The 13,555-nt window shown below is 42.3% G+C and overlaps 1 protein-coding gene across 1 annotated transcript in view; it reads right to left on the bottom strand.

Moving 5' to 3' along the window:
* The window catches only part of PLG (plasminogen), a 64,218-nt gene that overhangs the window by 29,674 nt on the left and 20,989 nt on the right, over positions 1 to 13,555 (bottom strand). The window contains exons 15-19 of the mRNA XM_059828114.1: positions 12,753 to 12,827; positions 12,072 to 12,212; positions 8,549 to 8,655; positions 6,856 to 7,001; positions 5,723 to 5,863 (exon numbers count right to left, since the gene is read on the bottom strand). Coding sequence (XP_059684097.1) covers positions 5,723 to 5,863; positions 6,856 to 7,001; positions 8,549 to 8,655; positions 12,072 to 12,212; positions 12,753 to 12,827 — 610 coding nt within the window. The remainder of the gene's footprint in view (positions 1 to 5,722; positions 5,864 to 6,855; positions 7,002 to 8,548; positions 8,656 to 12,071; positions 12,213 to 12,752; positions 12,828 to 13,555) is intronic.

The raw sequence follows: 13,555 nt of genomic DNA, 5'->3' as shown, positions 1-13,555 counted from the left end.
CTCTTTACATGTGGGGCTGCAGAACAGAAACGGAGAAGCAGCATATAATAGGGCCTGAAATTCAACCTGTATGTCTATTTTTCTTTTTAATTCTGTTGTCTTCTTGGAAGAGTCTATAAGAAAGTGAGCATCTGTTTGCAGTCAGGCTCCTCAAGTCTGGTGCCTGGCAGGTCATGGCTACACCTTTTTGGGTTTAGCAGGCAAGTAGTTCCTCTCTCCACTGCAACAAATCAGAGGACTCAGCTGTGACTGCTGTTCTGGAGCCCATGCAGAGTTGTTGAAGTCTTATCAGTCCTTCTTTTCACACATAACGGTGCAGCTTAACCCTTTGACCACTCTGTGAAAAATGTTTGGCGTTACCGGGGAGTCCTTGGATGAGGGTGAGGGCTATTTGGCAGCAGAAAGTGAAAGAGAAAATGAAGAAAAGAAGCATAACCACCATTCCACTTCTGGTTAGAAAAGCAGAGGAGAGAACGTGTGGAGAGATTTTGCATTTTACCCAACAACTGCCCAAGTGCCTCCAAAGACCCCAGCGAATGCCTGCTATTTGTAAGGTGCTGTTCTGGTATTTTTCTACACATTTACACAGTTATATACGATGAACCCTGCAGCAGTGTATTGTTTACTGATGGTTCCAGCTAGTGATGAAATTGGCTGTCTAGAAACGTCACTGAAATAGGATGAATGTTTACAGCTCCATGCTTCTATGACAGTTTCAGAAAAGAGGGACAAGCAACCTCCATTTTCCACACAATGTATATATTGAAACTGCCAGTGCAGTTTCTACTAGTCATTTACATGTAGGTTTATTTCCATGCTTGTTCTTGACTCATTGACTTGCATAAAGGAAGGACATTCTAATCAGTTGAATTTTATTGAAATGAAATGCTAAAAGGGCAAGGCAGCAAATGATGTTTTTATATTCCATTCAAGGCTGTGTTGGATGGGATCAGTTCAAGCCACTTGGGTCAATGAGATTTTCAACAGTATGTCAGCGAGGTGAGAACATCACCTTCAGATTTAGTTTAATATTTTGGCAGATTGTGTGTGTGCGTGCATGTGTGCGTGTGTGTGTTTATATGTGTATAACATACAATAACATCTTCTTTGTTCACAAGCAGTTTATACAAGTGTTTAAGGTGGCTCCAGTTTAATAGGTGGTGTTTAAAAATTCTGTATTCTTGTATGGGATCATTAAACCGGGTTTCGGAGCACAAAGGCGAGATGCAGAGAGTTGTGATTGACTCAGCTTTGTCTCACCTTGACAGATCCTTATCTATGCAGAGATGACTTGGGGGGACCTGCGGAAACGGCCTAGCTCGGGGTTGCCTGAACAACCGAAACCCGAATGGAGCCGTGAATGATCCCTTAACAAACAAAATGCCCAGAGTACCATTCCACCACTAGTCAGTAACTTTGTGTGCTAGACAGCACAAAATTAGCCATACAGACTAAGGAGCCATCAAGGCACCAGAGAATCCTGCCCCCACCCATCAAATCAGGGAATAAAACCCGTGAGGTTTGGGCAGAACAGTGGGGAGTCTTTTTCCAAGGATACAGCTGGCCTGTAGGAGATTCTTTCCCCCTTGTCCAGGTAACTTCCCAGGGATTAAGAGGCCTTACCTGAGAGAGGGTGAGTAAGTGATTAAGAGACATACGTATGGTATTTGGCATGCTTTAAGATTGTGATTAGTGCACTTTTTTAAGGTATTAATATCTAGCGTGCTTGTGGTTTGTGTGAGTACATTCTAGAAATCACTGGTAGGTTGTAACAGTGTATTTAATTGCAATAGTGCATGCCTCCATTGTAGCCATAAAAACCTGCAAGAGTGGCGTATTGGACCTGTGAGTGAAGTTCAAATAAATAGTTAATTTGAACCTTACAGTGAAGTCTCTTTCTCTCTGTCACAATTCTTTAATCATTTTTAGCTCCCAATACAAAATCCCCTTGCCATTAGACTCCACAACTTGCATTTGCTGGAGGCAGCATTGGAAAAGTAGTTTGGTTTTTTTTTTTTCAACCTGACTCTCACATAAAATCCTGAGCTAACATCAGGAAATTTTGCATTAGAAATCATGGAAAATTTGGTGATCAGTTTGCACCCATTATACTTTTAACTCAAAGTAAATTTCTGAAAGATACGCCATTTACACATGCCATGTGTCCAAAAGACTGTAACATATGATGTTCTATTTTTGCCAAACAAAGTTCAGAAATATAAGATTCATTACAAACAACTAGGTGGAAGGCAGATGAAAGTGATACCAAAGACTTAAACAATTTAGGTAGCATACAAAGAACAGACCCTTTTTTGAAAACTTTGTACAGATAACCTGAAATATGCATTAGTTTTCCTGGAAATGGGCTGGCTGTGGTGACTGGCTGTATTGGGTTATGTTGATGTTGTTTACCTTGAGATAAAGAGTATAATGAGATATAGTACCTTGGAGGAGCTTCTGGGTCTCCTGATAATAACTGATACACAAACTTGAGACTTGGTATTGTTTACATACCAAACAGCAAAGGCAGTGAAATGCCCCAAATGGGTGTCCTAAGGCTGACCTACCTCATTATAATGTGAAAACCACATCTCCTAGCTAGAAAAGCCCCCAACCCAAATAAGCCCCCTATTCTCTGGGCATGCGTAGTGAATTAAGAGAGAACTGTATCTTTAAGATGAAGTAAGAAAGATCCTAACCAATAGTTAGCTAAGGGGTGGGACCAGTAGGTGTAACTAACTTTGTTAACTGTTTAAATACTTGTCATAATTTCAACTGGGTGTGCATGCTAGGGGGAAAAAATCCCCATGCACCCAGTGCTGCAATAAACCAATGTTGTCTTTCTAAACTATCATTTGGTTTGGAGAATTTTCTTGGTTACCATTTTCGGTAACAAAAGTGGGGTGAAAATTTAAACAGATGATGCTGTGAGCAACTGGAGTTCTAGCACTCAGAAAGGTTTGAAGTGCTGCAGTTGTCTACAGGCTTAAGGTACAGGAAAACAAAAAAATCCAGTGGTACATTTGCAAGTGTGACAAATCTAACCAAATAGTATTGAGAGGTACTCTGAGAAGAGCTTCTGGAGAGAATGGCCTTTTTTAAACCTTGAAATCAAGAACAATAGCCTTTGGTTTACATAAAACAGCAGCAGCATTTCAGTGACAAATTTGCAGGGCTGTTGGGTTCCATGAGGAGTATGCAGCTGCACACGTCTGTGCTACCATGATCTGTGAATTACAGGCAGACTGTACAAAACCTCTGCAGGCAATGGTATCGCCTGGGTTGACAGACTCCCAGCAGGCACAGTTCAGCGTCTACTAGCAAAAGACGGTATCAAATACCTGCAATTTCCATTAGGCAATGCCTACAGGCCCTGAGGAATGGCTTACAGGCACCAAGAGAAACAGGAACAATTTCTGGGTCTGGCCAGTTATTACAGTGAATTTGTGCCAATGTTTCTTGAAGGAACAGCACTACTGGCAGAACTTACAAAAACAACAGTACATGGGGAATAGAAAGCAAGTGCCAGATGGCAGCAAGCCTTTCATGTTCTCCAGGAAACATTACGCTCAACAGGTTCTGAAAGTATCCAAGTTTACTAAGCATACAACTCAAGAAAAACCTTTGGGGCTGTATGACCACAGAAGAACTAGGGAGAGACGCACTGAGTACTGTACTTGAGCAGAAAACTTGTGCAAATAAGGAGTGCATTATATTGGTGACAGACAAAAAGGACCTACTTCTGGGTTCACACTTCAGGTTTTTCTCCAACCCTGTCTCACCGGTTGATTAAGTGAGGTGAATGGCAACAACAGGCTGCAGAAGTGGTTGTAGCCTGAAACATGCTCCCCTGTAACAGCCTGTTACATGTTCAGCTGATTCCACAGGAAAAAGTGGAAGAGACTCACCAGCATCTCCAGCTCCTTTGGGTCAGAGCACAGAAGTCTGTGCTAGTGTGAGAAACTTCATGCTAAGGGCCATGTCATTTAAACAGGTGGCCTCTTCCTATGGCTGATGAGGGCCATACAATCAAGGGCAGACTGGCTGGAAGGCGAGCAGGAGCTCGGAGAAGGTGACAATATTCAGGATCTGGAGGGAAAGACTGGGTTAAAGAACAGCTATTCAAACAGTATCATGATGAGCAAAGGAAATTGATGAGTGGGTCATAATGGAAACCATAAAGAATTGATAGAGAACATCAAAGAGTGAGTAGAGAGTCTGCAAATGAATTTTTTTTTTAATGCTAGCTTTTTTTAAAATCCCAAAATTATTTTATAGAGCCTGATATCTGTAGAGTTCTTTATAGCAATAATAAAGTACCTATATACTAGATATAGACTTATAATATACTTTAAATCAGGCATACAACTAGAAGACTAAAAAAATACAGAAATCCTTGTTCAGATTACAGGTCCATAGGTATACATTTCTTCTGCTATTAGATCAATACACATACTGTTTGGAAGTGGTATGTTTTTAAGTGATAAACAGAAAATTGGAACAACAGCTGAAAATGCTGGAACTGGCTTTGGTAACTGACTTGGAGTCAATGGGACAGGTGGGTTTCTGTTGATTTCTGATGCTGCTGGAACATGTCCCGCTCCGCAATTTCCTTTGGTCACTGCAATACTGCTTGAAGAGCCTTTCTCTAACCCAGCCTTTCCTGATAGCTTCAATAGCAGTCCTTTTCCATTGCTGGGTGGCAACCAGGCCAGGTTCTGTGGCTTTGGGAGGCTTGACTAAACTGGGGGTGCCCTTTCTTCTGCACCTGCCTGCCACAGAGCGCACAGGAGCACAAGCTGCCAAGCCTGACAAGGCAAGCACCAGCACGCTGGCACTCAGCATCACTCATCCAGCCCTCTGAGACATCCTTGCCTCTCCTGGAAATAAACTGAAAGAAAAGTTTGTTTTAATTCCTGAACTCTGTGTCAGGGCTGAACTGTTGGTGTCACAAGTCAGAGCAGGATTTCTGTGCAAGTGCCTCACAAACATGTTAACCATACCATATGCCATCCAACACACCACTTTGCCCGCTGGAGTGGATAGTTGTTTTTCCCATGAAAACATCTAACCTAGGAAGGTTAGATGATTGCACAGTCCAGCACAAAGCTCTGCTTGGGTGGTGAGAGTGGAGGGAATTAGCTCCAAGAAGAAGCAACCCCACCAGGCCTTCACCCAGCTCCTGGCAGCACAGGCACAGTCCAGCTTGGCCTTTTCTTATCCAAGGCAGCGGCAGGGTTTGGTTGCTACTTTCTTATTCCTGGATCAGCAACTGAAAGGGGAACAGAGGACAGTGATGGGTACAGGGACAGGCCTGATTTGGGATAAAGTTTCTTGCGCAGGGAAGACCTTGTACACAGAGATAGGCCAGCAGCTTGCATGCACAGAGGAGAAAAGCAGGTGTCTGAACAAAGAGGCAGCCACTTTCATGAGTTGGAGCACACCTCAAAAGAGAGGGGTGAAGTAGGAACCTTAGAGCTGCTGCCACATGCAACATGGTTGGCTTACGCAGGCACAACACAGACACACTGACAGGCAGTAATAATTGATCAACTTGGCTATTGCTTTGCAATAACTACTTACGCTCAGCCAGTAATGATATTTATTTAAGATTCTTGTGAATTATTACAATTTTAAAACCATATTTGGAATGCTGTTTCTGACACAGGGACTGTTTTCCAGAAAAGCTAGCCTGAATCCAGATTCAGTGGGCAACAATTGCATTCTTGATCCAAGAAACAAAACTAGGAATTCGGACAAAAACAGGCTTTGATGGCTGGGTACAGTCCAGTCCCCAAGAGGTGACTCCATATTGGACAAATCTGTCCTTAACTTCGCAGACCAGAGGTCCTCCGACTTCAGCCTAAGGAGAAGAAGAGAGAATAAGGTGTCTCCTTTAGTGATGGAGACAGTAGACATGCAAACAGCAAAATACTGGCAGCAATAATATTGTGGTAACTTTGAAGGCCTCAAAATATGACTGAGGCAAAGGCTGTAGAGAGGTGGAGAGTGTTTTATTAGACCTGCTGGAGTAAAAAAAAAGGGCGGGGGGGAGAAGTTGTTTCCAAGCATCCAGGCCATTCCTCTGGTCTGAAGAAGAGAGACCCAACCACCAATCATGGATGTGGGAACATCCCCAGATCACTGTGAAGCCAATTACACAAAAAAAAGAAGTTTCTCAGTTTTCCACATCCTCTGACCTACTTGATCCTGGACAAAATGAACATAATTGTTATAATGCTGTTTCTTAAAATCCAGGCATGGCAGGAGATGAATACCTACGTCCAGTGATTTGTGTGCCTACCAATTAATGCACTGTCCACATTCTCAAAGACGTCATTTGCACCAGCAGTCTTGAACACCTGCTCAGACAGACCAGCATTTGCTTTCTGACTCTGTCACCAAGTAGCTACCAGCTTTTTACTGAAAACCCCCCAACATGATACCCTCCATTAAGAAACCCTATTAAAAGTCTTTTCATATACTTGTGAAAATTAGAAAAGTGGTACAACTCCAGGTTGCACCAGAAAGAGTCACTAGTTTCTCTTCTGTCTCTAGGAACAAAGGGAAGTCCAAGTAGTATATCACAGGCTTTATTTCAGGTGGGATGGGGTATTCACAACTCTGGGCTACTGTGAGTAGAATATGTCAGCATGCAGTTCTGAAAGCAAGGCAAAATTACTCTATGCAATTTCCCTGCTGTTCTGGTTGACTGTGTGAGTGAAGAAAAAATGCTATGTATACCTCAGTTCTTATGCTTCATGCAGAAGCCTTGAATTGCTGAAGCTATTTCTGAGCCTTGAAAGTACAAATCATCATTTGACCTGCTTACACTCAAAGCCAAATTATTCTTACCTCACAGTTACCTATGCTTCCAAAAGTAAATCCACCACAAAATTCATGATTTTTGACACTTCCATTCAGAAATTCAGGGCGATTACATATTCTGTTTTCAAGCACGGGGAATTCAACATCTTTTAATCTGTTGTCTGTATTCATACCTTTATGAACAACCAAGAAAATATAACAGTTATAAATGGTAGCCTGGGCATTGTGCTCCAGTGAAAACTCAGTAATGAAAGGACTGGGATCCATCCCCAGCTCTGCGATAGTCTCTGAGCTCCTTGAAGGACCTTATTAAATCTTTCAACATTTTTGCACTTGGATCATACCTACCTTCAATAAGCAGAGGTTATTCTTCTTTGCAAAGTGTTACAAAATAAATAAAACCAGATGCTTAGTATTCTGAGCCATTGTGTTGGTTTGTAGGCTTTCATTATAGTGCAGTAGCAATGGCTTATTTCAGGGGGAAAAAATGTTAGCCTGGATTTACTTTACATTTTTTGAACTCTTTCACACCTAAAGACAGTGTTTCTTAGGTAAGGAGAATATTCCTGAAACCAAGGTTGAATTTTCCCAAAACACAGTTTATTTAGATGTGGGACTCTGGCTCTGCTCCCCCTCCCCTGCTGATTTCATGAACTAGTTGCATGACATGGCAGGACCCTCTTCCCCACTGCCTAAATGCAACAATGGCCTGTTGACTTGGCCTGACTAATGCACTTCCAGAAGAAATCTCACCTCTACAATTTTTTTGTGGCTGTTATCACTAGAACATAGGAAGCAGCTGCCACCGTGTGGCAAGCTGAACAAAAAAGAAAAATGTAGGGTAAGAAGGGAGGGAAAAAAGATCAGAGGAAAGCCAGTAAATACTGTCTATTCTGGGGAAAAGTGTTTCTTGATAATGCTGATAAGTTACACTAATAGTAGAGTGATTATTCTTAAGCAATATTTTCATAACATCAATTTTGTAGCTAAATGACACAAGAAGGGGAAAAAGGTACTGCAATCTATGTGGAAGGTTTTAATGGTGAAACCGAGGGACATGTTCTCTTCATTTTTATTTTTTTTTTAATTCTGTGGATGCACACACATAGAAGAATCCATTGGCTTTGTTTTACAGGTGGAGTATTAATAAGGTGCTGTCTGGCAGATGGGGTAGGAACGTGTAACTCAGCAAAGCCTAAAGTGTGTACGTGGGAGCCAGGACTGAATGAGGACAGATGCCAGCATCACTGCTGGAAGCCACAGGGATGAGGAATCGCCTCCTGCTGCAGCAAAAGCAGGTCAAAGAGGACTAAATATTCTCAACCCTCAGCACAGGTGGAATGAGAGGTGGGCAGCAGGAGACCACACAGGTTGGGTTTTAATGCTAGACTGTGAACAAAATTCAGGTAAGGATTTTATTGACATTAAAAACCTTCAGCTTGAACTCATTTTGCCTGTGCCCCAAAGGTGGCTACATCTGAACAAGCTCTGACTCAAAGGCTTCACAGTTCCTGGGGTGCCATCTCATCTCAGGGGGGAAAAATGAGGAGCGAAAAATCAAGCTCTGAGAGAAAGAAATAAAAAGAATAATGTTGCCTGGTGACCTCTGACTTACTTAAATCTTAAGTAAAATGTGTTTTTCAGGTCTCATGAGTGCACATATTTTGGGATAGGATTTGAAAAGCTGCCTAAGTTTTCAACCGCACCAAATACGCTTTACCTCTTGTTTTTCCCCAGGCAGTTAGAAAACATGCTGTGTTTCTTTCTACCATCAGACTGGTTTCAGGCAAACAAACTGGTTTTACACGGTCAGTAATTGTTACAGGACTGGAAAACAAAGAAAGAATAATTAAAAGATCCTTAGAAAAATTACCACCAGCTTGTTCAGTCTTCATACTCAGAAGGCTTTGCATGGAAATGGCGTGGGGAAGGGCGAAGAAGCTGTTGGTGCCTTAAAACCGTATAGATGGTCGTAAGATGGTGCCTAGTCACTTAGTGAAAAAAAGAGGTTATTTACAGGAACTGAAAGTCTCTGGGATGTATTTGTGGGCACAGTCACAGTGCAAGATTGTTTGCAGCATAGCGCTAGAGTGCTGATCTCTGATTACCCCTGCAGTGTGTATAGAAACATGCACAAGCCCAAGCCAGGCCCCTAGCAACCCTTGCAGGTGGTGTGAACCTGACTTCTCTCAGATCCTCCCTGCCTCTGAGGTCATGGACATTTTCAGAGACTTCACAGGAGGAGGGAAGGATGGATGAATGAGTAAATAAGCAGACACAGCTGAAGTTGCAGAAAATTCCTTTCTCCTTTGGTTATGTGGGTGATACAACTGTGGGAGACACAACTGTGGGTGACATCATGCAGTATCTCGCACATTACTACATCTAGCACCTCAGTAAAGTAAATACCAAAATAAAACTCTTCCTCATCACAACATTGTGCTTGGAGGCTTCAGCATTGGAATAAAGCTCGATGTGCAGTGGACAGGGCCCTGGGAAACAGTTCTGCAGAAGATGAAATCATTGCATAGGGAGGTCTTTGCTTTGGACTGTCTGTTCCCTTATTGACTTTCAGATGTAGATGTGAAAAGATGAGGTGGTTTCTGGAATGTATATCGCCCTAGGAGTCAGACAAGTGCAAACAGTTTTAGTACAGTGAAAGTATGTCTGAACAAGCTGTTAAATGAGATATACCACTGTCAGGAACCTACACTGTGAAGGTTAATTCTGATTGTGAAAGAGACTAAAAGGACCTGAATCAACTCCAGATGTTCAGTCAGGGTAAAATGAACCTTTATAATCTCTTTTCAGGCCCAGAATGATTTTCAAAGTATGTGATGTGATAGCTAGTGAGGTCTTCAATGTCCAATTGAAGGGAACTAACAAATCCCCCTGTTCCTAATCAGGCCATGCTAGGGCCATGAACTCCAAGAAAATTCAAGAGAATGAGAGATCAAAGGGAACTGACTTTGACCCGTTTTAAAATTAAGATCTCTCCAAAACAAAAATCTGAATGAAACAGTCCAGGAGGGTAGGAGGTGTTAACCAGCTCCTGTGCTAGAAGCTGCAGTTGTGCCAATGCCATCACCATCATTTTGAACTCTATCCTCCAGCCCTCTGAAGTCCAAGATGGTCATCTCAAACGTCCACTCTCACATGGTTCCACGAAACTAATCCTACATCAGTTCTTTTCCCTATAAGAATGGAAATCAGTTCTGCAGCTTCCAAAACTAGTTCATTCACTTCTCAATAAAGTCCATTTTTATTGAAAGGATTCCTGAAAATTGATAGACAAGAGGAGATTAAAGTGAGAAAGCTTGGAATGGTGGGGGGCTTCTTGGTTTCCAGGTTTCTCTAGGTTTCTAGTACTGTTCCTCTAGGACCTTTATCTTCAAGGTTTTCTTTAGCACCTCAGGTCTAATTACACTGGTAGTATGGCCCTCACAGCAACTCTGGCTCCTGTCTGGCCTGCTGGTGTGACAGTAGCCAGGTAAACATTTTTGAACTACAGCAATAGAGCATTTCAGCTTCTGCTTCCCCAACATCAAGAAGTTAACTTTGTTTCTAACTATGCTCCTATTCTGCACCAAGGAAATTCTACATCCATCCTAAGATAAGACAGCACCTAAAAAACCTGTTGGCACACAAGGAAATGGCCTTCAAAAGAGATTGAAATGAACACAGGGTGGACACTGGCACCTTCTCAGAGGCCTGTGATGCCTGGGTAGGTAAATGAACAGTACAGCAGGGAACAAGACCTCAGAAGATATACCAGAATATGGACGACATGACATTGAAAAGAAAGTATAAAGTCCCAGACAGCACACATCTGCTCAGGAGTGTGGCACATAATTCACCTGGGACTAGACTTCTACTGAAACCAGTGGTCCTCCTCAATAGATCAGCCCTCCTTTGGGACGAATTTGGTCAAGATCTTCACAAACCTGTATCAGTTCTCTGACAAGTCTTGTCTATTGTGACAAAATGCAGATATAGGAGTAGCAACCAGTCTTCTCACATCATATTTTCCTGGGTGATCTGTTTTATGAACAGACAGTGAAGATTTGGAAATAATAAGGTCCACAAAGAAAGCTGAAGACAAATGTAAAGAAGGAATTTAATGAAGTTGAAAACAAGCAGTTGATCTAAGCCACAAACTGAGGGGTATGATGTCCATATCTGCTATTTATGGCACCTCACATGCAGAATGTGCTCAGATGGTGAGTGGTGCTGCTGCAAAACTGACTACAGTGCTATAGCATGCATGTGTCTACAGTGAAAATGTGCATAGAGCACCCAATGAAAGAGGAATTGAATGACATAGTTACAAGCACTAGCAAGAGTAAAATCGGTGGAGCATGAGTTCCTTCTACTTACCTGAAGTCAGTGGGATTTTGATTAATCGAGCACCAGAGAACCTGAGTTGAAATTTAAGTGAAATTGTTCTAAGTTCATTAAAGTTGTATGGTGAATTTTTAAAAAGAAATGTCCTCTCAGGTCAAACATGAGCTTTTCATGATCTTTAATCCATGTGTGGTGAGTGTAAGAACAAAAGGGAAACCAATGAGTAAGTAGAAAAGTTTCAGGAGCATTCCAAAAGGGAACAAATAACATTGAAATACCTGCACACATTTCAGAGCAGACTGCTTGGATATCTAAGTGAGACACAAAAGAGGGCTTCAGGCAATTACAGTTATGCACAGGATTTTTCACTATATCACAAGCAGGACCTGGTTTTACTGAGTTGTTGGCCAAGTCTGCAGCTCATGAAACATGGTTGTGGCCTGGCCTGGAGCACTGCCAGGGAAACTGGACCCTTCTTGCTCCACGCAGAAGCTGTGGTGCCTCCTGGCCAAAACTTCAGTTGGAGCTCACAACCCTCAGGGCTGAGCGGGAAAAACCTCCAAGCAGATCCTCCAGACACAACTCTGCTTTGGTTTGCCACCACCCTCCCTGCTTCAGTGGAACTGCCACTTACTGGGTGGCAATCCCTCCCATCCTAACTGGTCCTTGCCCTTCCTAAACTGTGTAATAAGCTCATATGGCTTCTGCCAGTGGGGACATTCAGCAGGAGAGATGCTCAGGGTTTACCCTTGAACAGATGCCTATGCTAACACTTGATGGGACTCTCACAATCTCTCATACCATCCCACAACCACCCCTGAGAGCTAACTCCAGGCTAAGCTAACTCGTGACTTCAGAGTAAAGGTGTTAGGGATGGAAAACTTGGACTGAAATGGTACCTGTTCAACTTCAGCAAAGCAATGTCTGCTCCACTTGGTTCCTTTAATACTTTCTGAACACTTTGGATTTGCAGGGACAGCTCTGCTGCCTTGAGATTCTGTATCCCAAGAAATACGCTGTAGGAAGAAGGCTCTGTTGACCTGGAAGAAATGACAGCAGCAAGGTTATACATCCATACTTGTAATCAGGAATGTCACTCTTACAAAATTCAGTGGTTTCCCTGGAGAATTGCAATTAACAAGATGGTCAGGCTGCTGCTTCTGACCAGAGATGCCTGCATATATTCTTGGGGAGGAGGAAAATTTGGGGTTTTTAAGCAGTTTGATTTTTATGATAATAGGAAAATCCCACGGGCTGTAAATGATGTGGCACCTTCTTGCAGTGTTCACAACTCCTAAAGCCCTAAGGCTCAGCTCCTAGCCACAGTTACCACCAGCACATCATTAGCACCCTTTTTGGCATGCTTTGGAGGGGGGGGGAGGGCTGTTTGACAGAAGTAACCTCTGTTGTGCTCTGTTGTTGTCTGACTGAGGCAGAAGCAGAAGATAAAAATCAGCTTGCTGGTATGAAAGACAGGAAATAAGGAGTAAAGAAGGTGCCTTATTGGTTAGATCTTGCTCCTCTGTTGATTTTCTCATACAGATTTAGGAAATGCTGCACTTGTTCCAGCAGATACTCACTCTTGCAAGCACTGAGCTGCAGTAAGGACCCACTGTGGATGTATCAGAGTGCCAGCACAATGGTGCACATTGGTACTAGAATAGAGAAGACAATCACATTCATTTAAGACTGCATAGTCAATTCTCCACCACCTATGCCGTGCACGATGGGAAATATTAGCAAACTAGCAATATGTCCCTTATTCAAACCTTTTACCAGTTACAGTTTGTCTTTTGCCAATAGCAAGAGAAATCAAATGCAGATTTTCAAAGGACAAGCTTTATTTGCTCCAGAACATGAGCCATGTGAAAAGAAATCTGATACCCAGGTGAATTTTTTGCAACAGGGCACTCTTGCTTTCAAAAATTTAATAAAAATAATTACATTTCCTAACAATGGCACTTGTGATGTAATGGGTTTGGCCTGATTAGCAATCAATAAAAGGATACATCCTTCTGATTTGTGGGGTTGCTTTGGACTAGTACTTTAAATAAACCTTACCATGGACTTTTAGCTTTTCTTGGGACAATATTTAATATGGTGACTGTCAACAACTCTATACAAATCTTCATTAGCTTTTCAGTAAGCACTTCTTCATCCCCTGTTCAGCCACTCTAATTGTGACTGTGGAAATGCTATGCATAATAGTTCTTCTATACTGAGAGATGATGGTCTTCCTATGGCTTCTAACATAACTAGGGTGGTCACAGAATCAATTTACTTTTGAAGCAGACTGGATGCTGGGTGGAAAGGGATGATCAAAATCCATTCATACACATTGCAGGTTGGTGGCTATATTCCTGGGCTTAAATCCCCCACTGCA

The sequence above is a fragment of the Gavia stellata genome, chromosome 2, assembly GCF_030936135.1.
Source record: "Gavia stellata isolate bGavSte3 chromosome 2, bGavSte3.hap2, whole genome shotgun sequence".
NCBI classification, from domain to species: domain Eukaryota; kingdom Metazoa; phylum Chordata; class Aves; order Gaviiformes; family Gaviidae; genus Gavia; species Gavia stellata.
This window is presented reverse-complemented; position numbering and strand designations above follow the sequence as displayed.